This window comes from Canis lupus, chromosome 31, assembly GCF_011100685.1.
Source record: "Canis lupus familiaris isolate Mischka breed German Shepherd chromosome 31, alternate assembly UU_Cfam_GSD_1.0, whole genome shotgun sequence".
NCBI classification, from domain to species: domain Eukaryota; kingdom Metazoa; phylum Chordata; class Mammalia; order Carnivora; family Canidae; genus Canis; species Canis lupus.
In genome coordinates this window covers 9931402-9948412 of record NC_049252.1, presented here as the reverse complement: position 1 = coordinate 9948412, position 17011 = coordinate 9931402, and the positions used below count along the sequence as shown (strand labels likewise).

General features: G+C 32.9%; 1 protein-coding gene across 17 annotated transcripts in view; it reads left to right on the top strand.

Annotated features, from left to right (window-relative positions):
* The window catches only part of ROBO2 (roundabout guidance receptor 2), a 1638467-nt gene that overhangs the window by 1530273 nt on the left and 91183 nt on the right, over positions 1 to 17011 (top strand). For all 17 annotated transcript variants that reach the window (XM_038581205.1, XM_038581204.1, XM_038581210.1 and 14 more), the window contains 5 exons: positions 4599 to 4770; positions 9298 to 9503; positions 14058 to 14139; positions 14551 to 14713; positions 16271 to 16437. In XM_038581205.1, the coding sequence (XP_038437133.1) occupies positions 4599 to 4770; positions 9298 to 9503; positions 14058 to 14139; positions 14551 to 14713; positions 16271 to 16437 (790 nt within the window). The remainder of the gene's footprint in view (positions 1 to 4598; positions 4771 to 9297; positions 9504 to 14057; positions 14140 to 14550; positions 14714 to 16270; positions 16438 to 17011) is intronic.

Here is a 17011-nt window from a genome sequence, read left to right as displayed (position 1 = left end):
CTCTGAACTCTTCCTGTCTCTGGTGCTCCTCAAATTTGCCTCACTTTTCCTGTTATCAATGTTGAATTTATTTTATTTCTAAAAAATGGAACAATTAATTCTAAAATAAGTAAGAGTCTGATGTTCTAATATAATGTTCTTTATTTTCTAGTGTTAATTTTCCAAAATTCTGTACCTTACATAGAATAGATAAAACCCAGTGTAACAAAATTATCTTAAAAAGTCTAATCAAAACCTATTTAAAATCTCTGAACAGAAAAATAGTTTTACTCCCTTGCAGCAAGCTACATTAGGATTATTAAATGAGTTTGTAGATACAGAGTTCTTGGAATATCCTAGTCACATGTAAAACAGTCAAACAATATTTCCATTATCAATCCACCTAGAAACCAATTGCAATTCCCTTTCATAGATAGGTATTATAAATACCTTTTCTTTATCATTCACTTAGGATACTTCCATTTATGAGTGGGATAGATATTTACTTCCATCATCCCTTCTGGATTCCTTCACAATGGGATTAGATAGGAAATAACACATTATACACCAACCAACTCTTGCCTGGTCTTTGCTATGCCCTGGTTTGTCCACTTGTGGCCCTCTCTGAGTAGTATTTATTTTCAGACTCTGTTCAAAGTAAGTCAGATACACTATTTTTTTTTCCACTTAGGCCTTGGCCAAATTGGAACAAAGCACTTAACCTCTAGGTTCTCAGGCAATGAACAGAATTTCAAGCTTAAATCAGAAACTGCTCTTTGCCTTAAAACTTATCAGCCCATTCCTGAAGGACCGGGAGATATTTTTGTTGTAGACTTTCCAGTACCATCTTCAAGGAGGCATAGTTCTCAGGAGTAGGCCTCAGCACCCTTATTGTTAGTCCAAATTCTGGAAGACTTTCCTAGGGAATAATGCAAATCATTGTTAAGAGTCCCAGGAAATCTAAAGACTTTGCCAGAGATGGGAAATTTTTTTAGACTGCATAGAGAGAACCTGTTGATCAGAATTAATGTTTGATTATCTGGATAGAGGAGCATCAGTAAGTTCCCCTTAGTCATCATCTTTAAATGTCATAGATTCCTATATTTTTCTGAACCACCCCTAGTTAGCAGTTTGACCAGCTCAGTACAGATGGACACATTGTCTTTCCTTCTTTCTTCAGTGCTCCTTGTTTGAGTCACTTCCCTTATGATTTATGGGTGTAAAGATTAGATAAAGTGCTGGCCCCTCACTGCCTCCTCACATCAAAACTGTTCCAGGCCCTAATATTTATCTTTTTTTCCCATCATTTAGTGATTATAAATCAATTTCTACTCACAAGGTTTCTTGATTCTTCACTTAAAAATTGCTGTTTGATGCAAACAACCCAAACTATAAAGAGAGTATAAAGCAATACAACATATTTCTAACACGTGTGTATACACACACGCACACACACACACCTTGAAAAAGGATAGAATTTAAAAGCCATTTTCCCTCCATATGATTGTATAATCCTTGTAGCACTCTTGAACTTTTTTGAAGCTTTTTTTCTTAATCTAAATTTTGTGGATAATACCTTTTACTTTGCATAAATTATGAGGATGACATGATTAAGTTAGTTTATATGTAAAAGTGCTTTACATATTATGATCAAACAAGACGCTATTTCTAACAGCTTGTTGGAAATTAGGAAAGTGAAATTGCCTCCCCTGTGTCCTGCCTAAAATGTCAAGTTCATATTTCTGCTCAGGTCAGGGCTGCCAGAACCTGAGGTGTCCCCCTGCCCAGACACTAATGTCCAGCACCAAGGAGAGGCTCAACACTACTCTGGTCACCTCTGCCCTCAAACCCACATAGAACCTGCGAAGGTTGGGATGGAAAGCCCTGGTAGCTGGACAATATTTTTTCTCTTGTCAGTGGCTCTTTCCCTCTACCTGCCTAGGGGGGCTTTGGGGTCCATCAAAGTTATTCCCTCAAGCCACTGATAATAATGAAATGAACATGTTATTTATTTATCAATTTTATAAATACAATGGTGTAAATCAGTTTGATTTTTGGAAATTTACACTTTAAAACCATGTATTGAGTCAAATCTCATTATTCTGTATCTCATTATTATATAAATACAGCTGTATCATGGGTAAATCACATGCCTTAAAATAGCTCTATGTTGTTATAAGATATTGCATAAAATGTATTGGACCTGTGGCCCAATAAACATGGCATTTAAATATACTACATTCTGCTTTAATGGTCTTTAAGGATAATGAAATAGCATTAAAAGTATTTCTTTTTCTGTTTTTTTGACAAAGTGGCATGTAACTCCAGGGATATTAATCTCTGGGAAAAAATTCCAGTTAGGTAACTTGATTTGATTATAATCTTAGGTCTGGTTTTCTTTCCTTCATCTATCTCCCTTGCATCAAAGAGAGAGAGAAAGAGAAAGAGAGAGACAGAGAGGGAGAGAAACTGTAAATGAGAACAAAAGAGAATCGCCAGAGCAAATCGTAAAGTTACAAATTATGAATTGGAATATTAGGAAAAATAAATTGGTCTTACTGTCTTCAGTATCCAATTTTTACAGTGATCTATGACTCTCCATCAGTAGAGTTAAGAGCCTGGACTTAATGGTCCATATTCCTCAATATGTGCTGATAATGCCAATTAGCACTAATAAGATACCTAGGCACTTCAAGGCAAGAAGAGCTCTGTAGAATTCTTGGGTTTTGCTTGTAATCCATTTTCTTGTGCCCATGTCACACAAGCAGGGAATAAAGATGATGGGTTAACCTCAATCATATGCCATTTTCCATGTCAACGAATCATTTAGAAGGTGGACTGATACTACATTGTAGAGGAAGAGATCCCAGGGAGAATTAAGCCCATCTGATGTATTAGTGCTATGTAAATTAGTATTCTAATGGCTAATTGTAGGAAAGTGCATACTTTGAGTTATTGTATCATTTTCAAGAGGCTTTAAAATTTAGACCCTTCTCTTTTAGATGGTTTATTTCAGTAATATATTTGGATTCCACAAGAGAATTAGCTTGTTCTCAAATTGTTTCATATGCATGAAAATGTCTAGCCTTATATAGTAATACAAGTTTTATAGGAGGGCAATAGCATTTTGAAATTATATTCCTGACATGCTCGCAAACATCACTTCTTTTAGAAGGGGTTTAATAACATGGTAATGTTTATGTAAAGTGGGCTTATAGTGTCACACTCAAATCTAATAAAGTGGACATCCATCATGTTGCAATAAAGAGAAGAGCTTCTAATTAAAGTAGGACATCATTCGCAGGATTAAAGTCATTTAGCGTAATTGAAAAGTGTTAATACCCTATTTTATCCTCTTCCATTGGTATTACTTCAAGGGTAAAAACATTTTAAGGTGAAAATGTGTCTTATGCCTTTAATTGAATGTTATTACCTCCTGATTGTAACGTATTGAAACTGTTTAATTACAAACCTGGAAAATTAATTACTATGTCGAGAAACAGATCCCAGAGGGTTATAATGTTCTTTTTTGTAAGTAAATACAACATAAAAATTGATATGCTCTTATTTATAATCCAACTTGGAAACATACCTCAATATGATTTGTTATACCCAAATGTTTTCCTTAATTGAACAACAGTAAAGCAACATAGATAGGTCATCTAAGTTAACATTGCTGATCTCATAGAGGAACTTCCAAATTGTTATGAGTAGGCTGTTTGTGTTATTGTGAGATGTATAGTAAAGTAGGGTAATTTTTCATAAAAGAGAAAGTCATATTATGAAATTCTTTAAGGGCACACGTATACTTCAGAAACATTCTGCATCTTCTTTTTATTTTCAATCATTTGCTTCATCTTGCATAGATGGTAGTATTTATACCTAACTCCTTTCAAAACTATTGCAGTCGGCAGAAATTTTATAGCAGGAGTAGATCTGGCTGTCTTTGTCAATTTTAGCCACACACATTTGAACACCTTTATAAGAAATTCAGATAATTATATAAAGTACTCAGAATGATTAGTGGAAAGTCTATTTTACATTCCACATTATCACAAATTCTGTTATGCTCATTTTACAGATGAAGAAATCACGTTTCAAAGATATTAATTAACTGGCAGTAAGACAGGGAGAAAGTAAAGGGTTAAAATAAAGATCCAAGGTTTTGTTTTTTTATTTTTTAAAATATTTTACTTATTTATGAGAGAGAGTGTGCACATGGGCACAAGTAGGAGGAGTGGCAGAGGAAGAGAGAGGAGCAGACTCCCCAGTGAGCAGGGAACCCAAGGCTGGTTCCCAAGACCCCCAGATAATGACCTGACCAAAGGCATAAGCTTAACTGACTGTGCCGCCCAGATATCCCAAGATCCAGAGTTTTTAGATGACTGTTCCTTCAGACTAGAGCATGCTGACTTTATAAAGCATATTATATTCCCATGTTTTGGAAAAAGTTTCCCAGTGAAACTCACTCTGTGGCCTTCAATCATTTCAACACCATATTTTTATAATAAACGTATTTTCTTTTTCTGACCATATTCCAATAATTGTAATAGCTATTGTTAATATAATTTTCCTTCTGAGTGGGAAAAGATATTGATGAGATTGTGTTTCTTCCACAGAACTTGCTTTTTCCAAATCAACCCCAGCAACCCAACAGTAGATGCTCTGTTTCGCCAACTGGAGACCTCACAATTACCAACATTCAGCGCTCCGATGCGGGTTACTATATCTGCCAGGCATTAACTGTGGCAGGAAGCATTTTAGCAAAAGCTCAACTGGAAGTTACTGATGGTGCGGTATTATTTTTAGATTTGTCTTGGGAAAATAATATTTTTTATTTTAAGATCCATATTAACCAAGAGAAATTTTTCTGAATTGCTAAACCTGTAAATGAATGCTTGTCTTCTAAGTTTGAATCTACTTAAAATAACGTTTAATTGTTTCTAATTTTACATGTACTGTCCCAAAGAATATCAAAGATTATCTAATTTATTTTTTAAAATAGAGTAATACTTTATTTTAAAGAAATTACATCACACTCCCAGTACGTATATATGTGATCTGTATATTTTTTAGTCTTATGCTGACATGATTGCTTCTAATGGGCATTAATAATTTTATTTCATGAGATGAGAAAGAGATATCATCTTTAATAGTATCAGTGGAAATAGACGTGTTCTTAGCTGATAATCACATTATGATAACCTATGACTTTTTAATTATTCATTCTCTAAGTTAAATTAACCAAATACCTTCCAAACTACTGATGGATGCTAAAATTGTTGGTTTTTTTTTTATTTGCACATTATATATTATAAGTCTTAACTGAAGCATCTGCATTTATACTGATTGTTGAAAATGATGTAAGGGTCTTCATAATCTGTTTTTATTTCCCCTAGAGCTTATTTGTCACATCTGATAGATTGGGAATTTTAGATATTTTGTGAGCTACTGCTGAGCAGAATGTAATGTTTTTTGATGTCTTAAACTAAAAATTCTCTCTTGTTCAACTATATTTGTGAGGTTTATGGGTTTTTTATTTTCCTCTGATGCTGGTTTCTGAGATATAAGAATTTTGGTCTGCAACTTCTCTGATTCTCTTCCTTCTCTGCTCATGAAATGTGATGCACTTTTATACAATTTGAACTTACATGTAGATTAAATGGTGATTTTACATTAATAGAAAGGAAATCTTTTTTAATGTCTGTCTATGGTATTGCCTGATTCAGCACCATGTCAGGAATAGGAATAAATGAAACAGACAAACAATTGGCTGCAGGAACATTGAGTTGTTAATGGCTGCACCTGCTGATGTTGCAGAAATTTACTGCCATGGAACTGAAAGAAGTCAGGTTCAAGGGTAATAGTGCTAAAAAATTCTTCCTTTAGATGGGCAAGATCTTTGATCCTTCATATGTATGTTCTTCTTTAAGAGAAATAAAAGATAATTATTCATCTTTTTAAAGCCTTTATGCTTTCAACCATTAGCAAAAATGTCCAGGTACATATACTGGGAAAACAAGATATTCTGGCCATAACCTATTTCCTATATATAAGAATAAAACGTTCCAAGTATAGTGCTGAAGACTTCTACTATAATCTAGCTGCTTTTGTTATTTTACAAAGGACAGTCTCTAAAATGTTTCTAAATAAATTGTTATGGAAAAAGGCAAACCATATTTGTAGAAAACAAAACTGATGAATTAGAAGACCTAGATATGACATATATTCAGAATTATTTCTGATGCAACGAAAAGGAAAACTTTTGTTTTGAGAACTTGTGTTGGTTGTCAACATAATGTCACAAAACAGTGGTTATTCTAGATTTGTTTCTGAGGTCAAAATAAAAGAGTGAAAACAAGTGTAAACCTGATGAGTGAGGTGACTGAACAATTTGCTACAACTGCCTTGAATATTAATTCCTACATTGATTTTTACTTAAGTAAGCAATCACAAAGTCAAGATCCTTTTGCAAAAACATTGAATGAAGGTGATAGAGTTATTGATTTTGACAGTAAAGAACTCTAACTTCAAGACCTATCCATCCAGACACACACAAACACACACAAACACACACATTATTATTACTAATAACTATTTCTAAACACTAACTTGCCACATTGGCTGATGAGTTCAGCTTCTATTCATAGTTTTTATTTTTTTCAGATTGGTTAACAATTTAATGGTACGTGAGCTATCATTTTGTTTTGGAACATTTTTTGGAGGGAGTGGCCCAGGGAAATTTAAAGCCAATTGAAATTCCAATGTCATATTCAGAGAAATAGCAAAAAAAGTATGTCATATTCAGAGAAATAAGCAAAATATCTATGCAGTGTTTCTATTGCTACATTTTTTAACTTAGTCTCCTTTCTTGGAGGTATTTATAACTCAAGTGTTCCTATAAGATGAGACTGCTAATGGTGATGAAATGTTCTGTTGAGTGATAATTTTACTGATTATAGATTGAATGAAGATGCTTCAATATACTTGAATTTCAAAATATTCTTTTAGAAGACCTTATTAATTCATTGGCACTGTTGATTTCTTTTCTTCTGCTCTTTTTCTCTCAGAAAATTAGAAAATTGTAGTGAGAATTCTAATACAGTCAATAGAATCTAAAAGAACTGAAGAGATGTATTTATATATTATATTGACAATAAATGTCACACCATGATCTTATATGAAGGTTTACTGAGGATTTATAATGCATAGTTAGAGAAAACTGTGGAGTTGTTCACAGATCACTGGAAACCCTAAATGTTCATTTAACCTTTGACCTCAATGTCATGGAAACCAGTGGTCATCTTTTACCCATAACATCTTTGAAACTGAAAATTCCTTCTGGCCAGGAGATTTTCAATTACTTTATTGATCAAATTAATTAAAAAGACATTGAGCTACTCATTTGAGCAATAAAAAAGAAAGAAACTAATTAGATGTTCTTGGCTATATCTAATGATTTCATGGCTATAAAAACAAAAACTGGTTGTAAGAAGTTACCTGAATTCCATAGTTATTTAATTTGAAACAAAGAAGTAAGAATATTAAAAACAGAATAAATAGATTCTACTCTGGAAACATAGACCCATTTTCTCATTGAACTTAGAATTATTCGTAATATTTTGTAAATTTGCCTTTCATTTTTGACCCATAAAGAAAATAAATTCCATGAATATTCAGTTTGAATATATCTACTTGTGCAGTTACTGCCAGATGTGTCAGAATTGGTATAATATTGTATTTTTACATTATCTGAAGATTATTTTATTTACCTCTAAAACAAAGAATTTTTGTTTGTCAATAATACACAAACAAAATTTTATTTTTTTTAGTTTTTTATAAGGTTTTTAAATTTATACATACACACACATTTTAATACGTGTTTTGATGTAGTAGGTTTAGGTTGATTGGAAGTCCACTGTATCTTGACATGTAATGGATCTATTTCATAACTTCTATTTTAAATTAAAATTGGTTGGCTTTCTCATGGTAGGCTGTAAAAGGACTGCTTAATTTAATGTTTTCCTCCAAACCACAAATTCTAATAATAAAGATGATGCATATAGATTTGGAAATGGATAATTATATAAAAGATTATTTATGAAAGCTGGTGGACAAAGGACATTAGAGTATTAATGAGTAAAATGACATTTTGATTATGTACAATGTAACACAAGATGACTTTCTTTATAGAGGCTTTCTCCTCATAGTTACTTAATAATCATTAAAATCCACATTTTTTCCTTTCTATGAAAATTTTATATTTACATATGATATACAAATTTTGGTAATTATATAATAAACATAATTTAAATATACATAAATATTTTGGGTAATTAATCAAAATCTATGCTGAAGTTTATAGAACTTTCTCTTAACAAAGCCTTCCTTGGACTCGGACATGTCAGTTTCCTTATTTAGTGTTCTAATGAATTCTGGATGAAAATTTGCATCCAATTGACTCCATATCTCCATCACTCATTTAAATAATACTACACATTCTGATATATTCCTAAATCAGTATGAAATACTTCCAGGACTGACAATACTGCTACAAAACAATATTTAATTAAAAAAAAAAAACAATGAACTAGAAGTTTATGAAATTCTGCAAATTTTACCTGGATAAACACAGGAATTGATATATACATAAACACTTATTTTGCATGAAAATCCTATATCATAAATATAGTATAACTAGATTACTGCTTATTTTAGGGACTAGTTAAATCATATAATCCAAATTATAATACTCTAATCTAAAGCTTAGTGTCATAATCCTGGAAATAAAGTATTTCTAGTAATTTATTCTAGAAATTACTTCTTTATTTCTAGTAATTTAACATCAATCAACATAATAGTCTTTATAAATACAGCACAATGCTTTGAAGGGTAAAATTATGTATTATACATATATTTACGATGAAAGCAAAAATGAAAACTTTTTCTGCCCATATGACACTCTTGGCTTTCTTAAATATGCATATGAGATAAAATGTATATTTTATGAATAACTACCATGAACTCTCCATATTTTTATTTTAATTCTAATATGAGTAATACTTTCAACACTATTATAATGTCAGAATTTATTTTATTGTCATCTACTATAGGTAATTCAGAGTAAACTATAAGTAATAGTATGTCCCCAGTAAATATGATGTATGTATAGTATGTATAGATAATAGATACATAATGGACATAGAGTATGCAGAATAAATTATAATTAATATGGATGTAATATAATATCTAATAGTATAATATAACCTATATAATTTCTGAGAATTTAAAATATATTAAACCATCTTTATCTTTTAGTTTTAACAGATAGACCTCCACCTATAATTCTACAAGGCCCTGCAAACCAAACTCTAGCAGTTGATGGTACAGCATTACTGAAATGTAAAGCTACTGGGGATCCTCTTCCTGTAATTAGCTGGTTAAAGGAGGGATTTACTTTTCTGGGTAGAGATTCAAGAGCAACTATACAAGAACAAGGAACATTGCAGATTAAGAATTTACGGGTAAGTAATGCTTGACTTGTATTTGGATCTTCATCTCAAATTAAGTATTGCCCTAGGGAAAAATTGCTTTGTGAACTTAAAATCTTCCATACTAGCACAGTTGCTCTACCTTTTATTATTGGCCATGTTATTTTTTATTTTATAAATGATTAATTGAAATTAGAAGGAAAGTCCTTGTTGTTAATAAGTTCATAACAGACCTAGAAACTTTTTATTCTTTCATTCCAACTCATACATATTTTTAGCTTGATAAAGCTAAAAATCTTAAACACATTAAGTTGGTGATGGTAATAGGATATTTAAAGTAATTTAAAAGTGTCAAATGCTTCTAATTTACTGTCATGAACAAAGGATGTTTATAAGGAAATGTGGATAAAATGGCTTGGCCAAACTATCATGTGAAAAAACTAAAGAGATAAGACTGAATACATAAAAGGTAGGTTTGGCTAGTAGGTGGAAAATCTTACATTTAAGGTTAAGTTGCTGTGGAGTTTTGATTTAAACCTGTGGGCAAGGACATTGCTGTTCTTTTAACAGAAGATGGTGACCATTCCTGCCAATTTAACAAATTAAACTTACTTCGGAAGCTGCTCAAGTGCCTATTTCTGAATAGTGTATTACCTATCTATTGCTATTTAACAATATTAGCAAACACTTAGGGGCTTAAAGCAACATCCATTTGTTATTTCATAGTTTCTGTGGGGTTAGGAGTCTGGACATGACCTAGTGGGGTCTTCCACTTCTGAGTCCCACAAAGGGAAAATCAGGTATCAGAGTTGTAGTCTCATCCGAAGACTGGCAATAGATTTGCTTCTGAGCAACATGATTACTGGCAACATTCAGTTCCTTATGGCTATCATATTGATTACCTCAGTGTCTTATTTGCTGTTGACTGAAGGCTGCCGTTAGTTCCTTGCCTATTAATATACTCATTCCGACTACTTACTTCCTCCAAGTCAATGAGGAAGGGAGTCTCCTAGAAAGACAGGCATTACAGTCTTTTGTAACAAAATCACAAATGTGACATCCTGTCACCCTTGCCATGTTCTGTTGGTCAGAAGCAAGTCAACAGGTCCCACACACATTCAAGGTAAGGGATTGATTACACAAAGTGTGAATACCAGATGAATGATATCATGAGGACCACCTGCCCTCTACAAGTATAGTCATATCATTCAGCAAAATGTAGAGTCTCCCCTCTATGTGGCAATCACTATGTTAAAGCTGAAGAGTTTACTAGCATAGTCAAAAGATTAGGAATGTGAGCCAGAATTAAGATGATTGATATAATAGTTCATGAAGAAAAATTAATCAATAATGACTTAGCGGAAGAACAATTAGTAGAATCTGGTATGTAGGTAGAAACTTGGGAGTTAAGATTTAAAAAAAAAAACAGCAGAAAAACAATGTTGAATTTTCCTATTCAAATAGGGAAGGAAGATAAAATATTTTTCATTACATATATTTTCAAATAACTACAACATGGACTATTTCTTCTCTTAAAATACAAATATATTTCTAATTGCATGTTTATTTGGTATTCATCAGTGTATCACCTAGACATTTACAAAAAAAAAGAACTCTTTTCTAGTATGTACATATACACACAAAGTACACAAAAATTTGTTAACTTGTATATTTGTTAATAAAATTAATATATAATTTTTTCATTTTAATTTTGAGACATAGGCATTAATCATTGCTATGAATAGAAAAAAATGCTGTCAAATTTAGTTAAAAGATAAAGAAATTAAAACAGAGTTTAGCCTGTCTTTTTATTGATTCTAAATTAATTGTTAACCTTCTTTGAACAAATGGGAGTTATTAAAAAATTAATGCCAACTCTCCTTGAGTAAACACTTTCACCTCTCTCTTTGGGCTAAAGGCAGACTTGGGCCATGGAGGTTAATGCATTTTCACTGTACTGCTGAATTAAAGGGTGTGCTTGAATAGTCAAGATCCCCAGTAGTGTTTGAAAGAAGCAATTAAAGGTGGGTGCTTGATGATGTCAAACAAACTTCGAGCCCTGTGTCAGGCTTCTGAATCCTTTCTCTGAGATGCAAGCTCCTGGGGGCTTGTCTGCAGCCAACAAGGAGAAAAGCAGGTGATGGAGTGTGCCAGCACATTAATCTCTTTTTAAAACACTTGGTTAAAGATAAAGGAAGAGGGAGAGAAGAGATATGAAGCACTTATGACTCGAAAAGAAATTATTAAAAGTTAAAGGAATAAAAATGAATGTTAGTGATGATGATGGTGATCAAAGAGTGAGTTTTAGAAATGATATTTCAGCTTTTGATATGGCTTTTAATAAACTCCAATATGAAAATGTTCCTTTTTTGTAAGATGACAGTCTTTAAAGGGAGATAAAAATGGGGTTTACATTACTTCACATGTATAGTCAAGATAGTTTTCTGTAGGTAAAATTCCTTTGTGTCTCACTGTTTCTTTCCTTCTTCTTCTTTTTTTTTTTTTTGTTTTTTTTTTTTTTTTGGTACTTAATGCAAGAGGGGAAAATAATGTGATGAACACTGTGTTCTCATAGTCCAGCTAATTGGTAACTGAATCTGTATCTTTTGAGAAGTAGAATATTCCAATACTCATTAAAACCTACCTACCACAGCTAATGTCAGACTGTGTCTCTACACAATGACAAGGAGATGCAGTTAAGAAGCATTACCTACATACTCTCCTTTCAGCATTTGCACATAATAGCAAGTGCTACATTTTAGTTCAACAGCTATAATAAAATGCAAATTCTTTACTCTTTCACAGACCATATTCAAATGAACATCACATTAAAATCCAACCTTGGCTCATTATATTTAGTTTGTGAGTGATGCTTCTTAAATGGAGAGATTTCTAATGACTATAATGCATGCACAGCCTCATTTGAAAGAATGGCTCTGTACAATGGCTATCCCCCATCATCCCGCTGGATAATAGAAGACAATTGTATGAAGATAATATGGCAGAGAACGATGTGCCAGTACAGTTTGAAACTCAAGTTAAAATACATAATGACATTTAAAATCAATTAAAATGGTGGCAAAGCAGTAACATCCATGCACTAATGATTTACCTGAGAATCAGTTGTGGAAGGTTGAGTCATCAGTACACTTACACTTACACTGGGGATTCAGCAGATATTATATTCCATGAACCCTCATATTTCACCAACAATTAGACTTATGTCTAGACATGACTTGTCTTATTCAGTTTGGTCATCAATTTCTCTTCCCAGCCTCACCCCTAAACTAATGTGAATAAATATGTTTATACTATAGGCCCATAGAACTCAAACACAAGGAAGATTTTTGACATGCATTTTTTTATTGATTTGCACCTTTTGCCAAAATTTAATCACAGAAATGTATACCTTTTACATTTGTAGAAGAGAGCTCTTGATTATATTCTCAACTACTTTAAAAATTTTGGGGGTCCTGCCCAACCTGGACATTGGTCTGTGGAGCAGAAGAGGAGCAGGAGGGGAAAGAGAAGGAAGCCAAGGGATGAACATCTTGTCATTTTTTGTCTTCTTTTTTTCTTTGAATAAATGTCACTTTTTGAGGCAAAAAAAAATTTTTTTTTTTTTGCTGCTCTTCAGTGAATAACAAAAATAGTTGAAGTGATCAAAGAAATGACAGTTTTGAAGTATGCTTTAAAGAGTGATGCATGAGATTATTTGAATGGTCCCTTTCAGCTCTAAATTTCCATGATTTCCATGACATGGTTTGTGTGTTTATGATATAATTCTATTGCATTCTTTGTCGTGCTACTAAAATTTAAGTATAAGTGACTACTGATCTATTTACTTATTTATTTTAGAGAGAGAGTGTGAGCAAGCATAAGCAGCAGGAAGGGCAGAGAGAGAGAGAGGTAGAAACAGGATCCCCACTGAGCAGGGAGCCCGATGTGGGGCTCAATCCCATCCTCAGACCCTGGGATCACTATCTGAGCCTCTCAGGTGCCCCAGAATACTAATCTATTTAAAGGGAGAGTTTTAGTTTTTTTTTTTTTTTTTTTTCCTTTACTCTTCTCCATGTTTTTTTTTTTTTTTTTTTTTAAAGTCAAGTGTAATCTCAGGGCTTATTTACTCTTTACTACATTTTATCCATTGAAATACAATGTATTCAAGATACGGCAATTTTGCATTACTGATCTCTGAATATTTATAGGATTCTGAAAAAATCTGTTCTGACCTGATTTGTCCATATGTAACTCTGACACAGTGAAGCCCCATCATAAAATGTAGTTATAGGAAGATAAAGGTATTATGGAGGCAAGAGGGACAGACAAATAGAGTTTACCAGACAAATAACATTTAGACTTGTAGAAATATAATATAAAAATCACTGCACTCCTGTTATGAATAAAATAATATTATGAGTTGATTTTAATATTTTATGTGTACATACGATTGACTCTAATGAACAATTTAGACAGCTAAATGATATATCACATTTTAAGAAATTAAATATTACCACATTGAGATTTGAGTAATTACTCTATAAATTAATTAAAATAATTGAATTCTTTCCCTTTTTTGCACACTAGATTTCTGATACTGGTACTTATACTTGTGTGGCTACAAGTTCAAGTGGGGAGACTTCGTGGAGTGCTGTGCTGGATGTGACAGGTAAGTACTTGGGAATTATCTCAATAGAAGAAATCTTGAGCCCATTTGAGTGATTAGTTCAGTATTAAATGTCAATTGAAGGAGAGATCGAGATTTTAAATTCATTGAATCCATAAACTAGTCGTGTACCACTTTCTAATTTCTCCACATAACAATGCATATATGCAGTTTGATACATTTGTTCTTGATAAGTTTATTTTCACTATCTGAAGACCAAGCAATTCTAGTGATCTTGCATGAAAGAAAACAGTAAATTTAGCAAAAGCAAATATTCATTTATGTACATTTGGTTCTTTGCAATGAGTAATTCATCGTCTAGGTCAAATTCTTTAACAGACTATTTTCCTTCTTTTAAGTATTATGGAATCTTATGCAATCAGAAATGAAGCATTTTCTGTTTGTCCTCTATAGAATCTGGAGCAACAATCAGTAAAAATTATGACTTAAGTGACCTACCAGGGCCACCATCCAAACCACAGGTCACTGATGTTACTAAGAACAGTGTCACCTTGTCCTGGCAACCAGGTACCCCTGGAGCCCTTCCAGCAAGTGCATATATCATTGAGGCTTTCAGGTATGGGACAGTTCCTTTTTTTTTTTCTCCATTGACTGGTTACTTTAGCTCCTATATCCTAAAATCTCACATGAGCTATCTGGCTGTTTTATCTTAAGAACATGTTCAACATTGCATTTTAAATATTTATCTGATTTTATTCAAGAATAGACTTTAAGTTTTTTTCATTAATAACTTGATTATAGGATTAAATATGCATTACCCATGCCTAACTCTATGGGGGTCTAGGTCATGACATAATCATTTAGCTCCTTTCTTACCCTGAGTATCATAAAAATTTAAGATGAGAATTTTGTCACTAGAAGTAGGCAGAAAATAATTTAATTAGGCAGGGCACTTTTTAAAGTTCTGAATTGTTTATTGAGACATGGAACCCTGAACTTTGCTTTCTAATAATTAGAGCAGAACTTAAAATAATTCCATTTCTTTTGTGCTATATATTTTAATACATCTATTAGGTATGCCTAAGAAAAAAGTGGAAAACCACACTCTGGTTCCTGAAAGGAAAAGATACATCCAATTGTTATTTGAAAAAAAGGTGGTCAATTCGAAGATATAGATATAAATTAGCAAATGTCATGAGAATTTGATAAAATACTTATACAAATGGGAAAATGAAGTTTGTATCGTTTCAGTGTTCTTTTATTTACCACTATTAAGATAGTGATAGCCACTGTCATTTTTAAACATTAGGACAAGTCATTACTTTCATTTTAGGTTTCCATTATCTAATTTAAGGTGATCAACAAATATGTCATTTCCAACTTTCAAAATACAGTTTTCTATAATTTTCATGCTTTGATGTATAAGAACTTTTGAAAAGGCAGCCCTGGAAAAATCACATTTTCTCCTCTTTATGAACAAAAGCAGCATTTGACCTTAGACAAATTTTCTAAATGGGCATCCCATCTATAGCTGGCTATTAAGGGGTTTCCACTTCTAGATTCAGAGGTATTACACCATTTGAGGATGAGAAATGACATACTATGTAATGTACAATTTTATTAAAAATGTGACCAAAGGAAAATATTCCTTACATGCTTCCTTTCTTCTTTTACAGATATGTAGTTTTAGAAGGCTCTATTATAATATTGCATGTGGAATTGATGCAAAAGAAAACACACCTTGTAACAGGAAAATGTATTGGCATAATTTACTCTGTAGTCCATTTATTCTTTCTACAGGTTAATTCTTTTCAAGGTATATATATATACATTTACGAGGACCATATTTATTGTATAAACTTGATGTTGTGATCTTGGCCTCTGTTCCTTTTACAGGTATTCATTTAGTGGGCTGCTGTGCATTAGCAACGGGCTGTCACATCTCCTGGGCTGAGTTTAATTTTGTTGTGCATGGCACTTCCGTTAGGTGGGCTCGGCTTTGTTGTTGAATAAACCGAAATCATCCAAATGTTTCATTTATTGGGCTTAACACTTCAAGTGTTGTGCGTGTGTGTGTTTAATTTTCAGCCATTAACTTTTGTCATTGAAACCCAACTCCATTGCCGGTACCTTTGTGACTCTTCTTTAAATGAGTGTTCTGTTCATGTTTCAGCCAATCGGTGAGCAATAGCTGGCAGACGGTGGCAAACCATGTAAAGACCACGCTCTATACAGTGAGAGGATTGCGGCCCAATACGATCTATTTATTCATGGTCAGAGCTATCAACCCCCAAGGTCTAAGCGACCCAAGCCCCATGTCAGATCCTGTGCGCACACAAGGTAAGTTCAATAGCTGTAAACAGGACTGGTTCTGGAAGGAGGTATTCAGCAGATCTTTAAGAACAGAGGGATTGCATGAGGAAAGATAAATGTGTCTGCATTACTTGTTACAGTGATTCATTATACCTGATCTAGGGAAGGAGAAGGGAACTTGCTGTTCACCTTGGTGAATGTGTCCTCTTCCCAGAGCTGTCAGGGTCTGTTAAGTAAAAAAAAAAAAAAAAAAAAAAAAAAAAAAAAAATTAATTAAAAATAAAAAATAAATTAATAATAATAATAATAATAAACAAAAAATTGGGTACATTTACATAATAAATCAACTAAGTTAGGGCTTAACTATATGTCAAAAGGAAGAAACCTGTCTCCTTCTTTGAAATTAATTATACAACAGCAAAAAGTGATCTTTAATGGATACAGTGCCCAGATAGGGAAATCAAAATGATTCCTATTGTTCAAGAATTCTATTTTTATAGCACAGTGGGTCTCCAGGCAGAGCTCCCATAGGAGTATCATCTGCATAACCTAGGACCACGTTAGAAATGAGGACTCTTGGGCCCAGCTCAGAAGCTCGGGG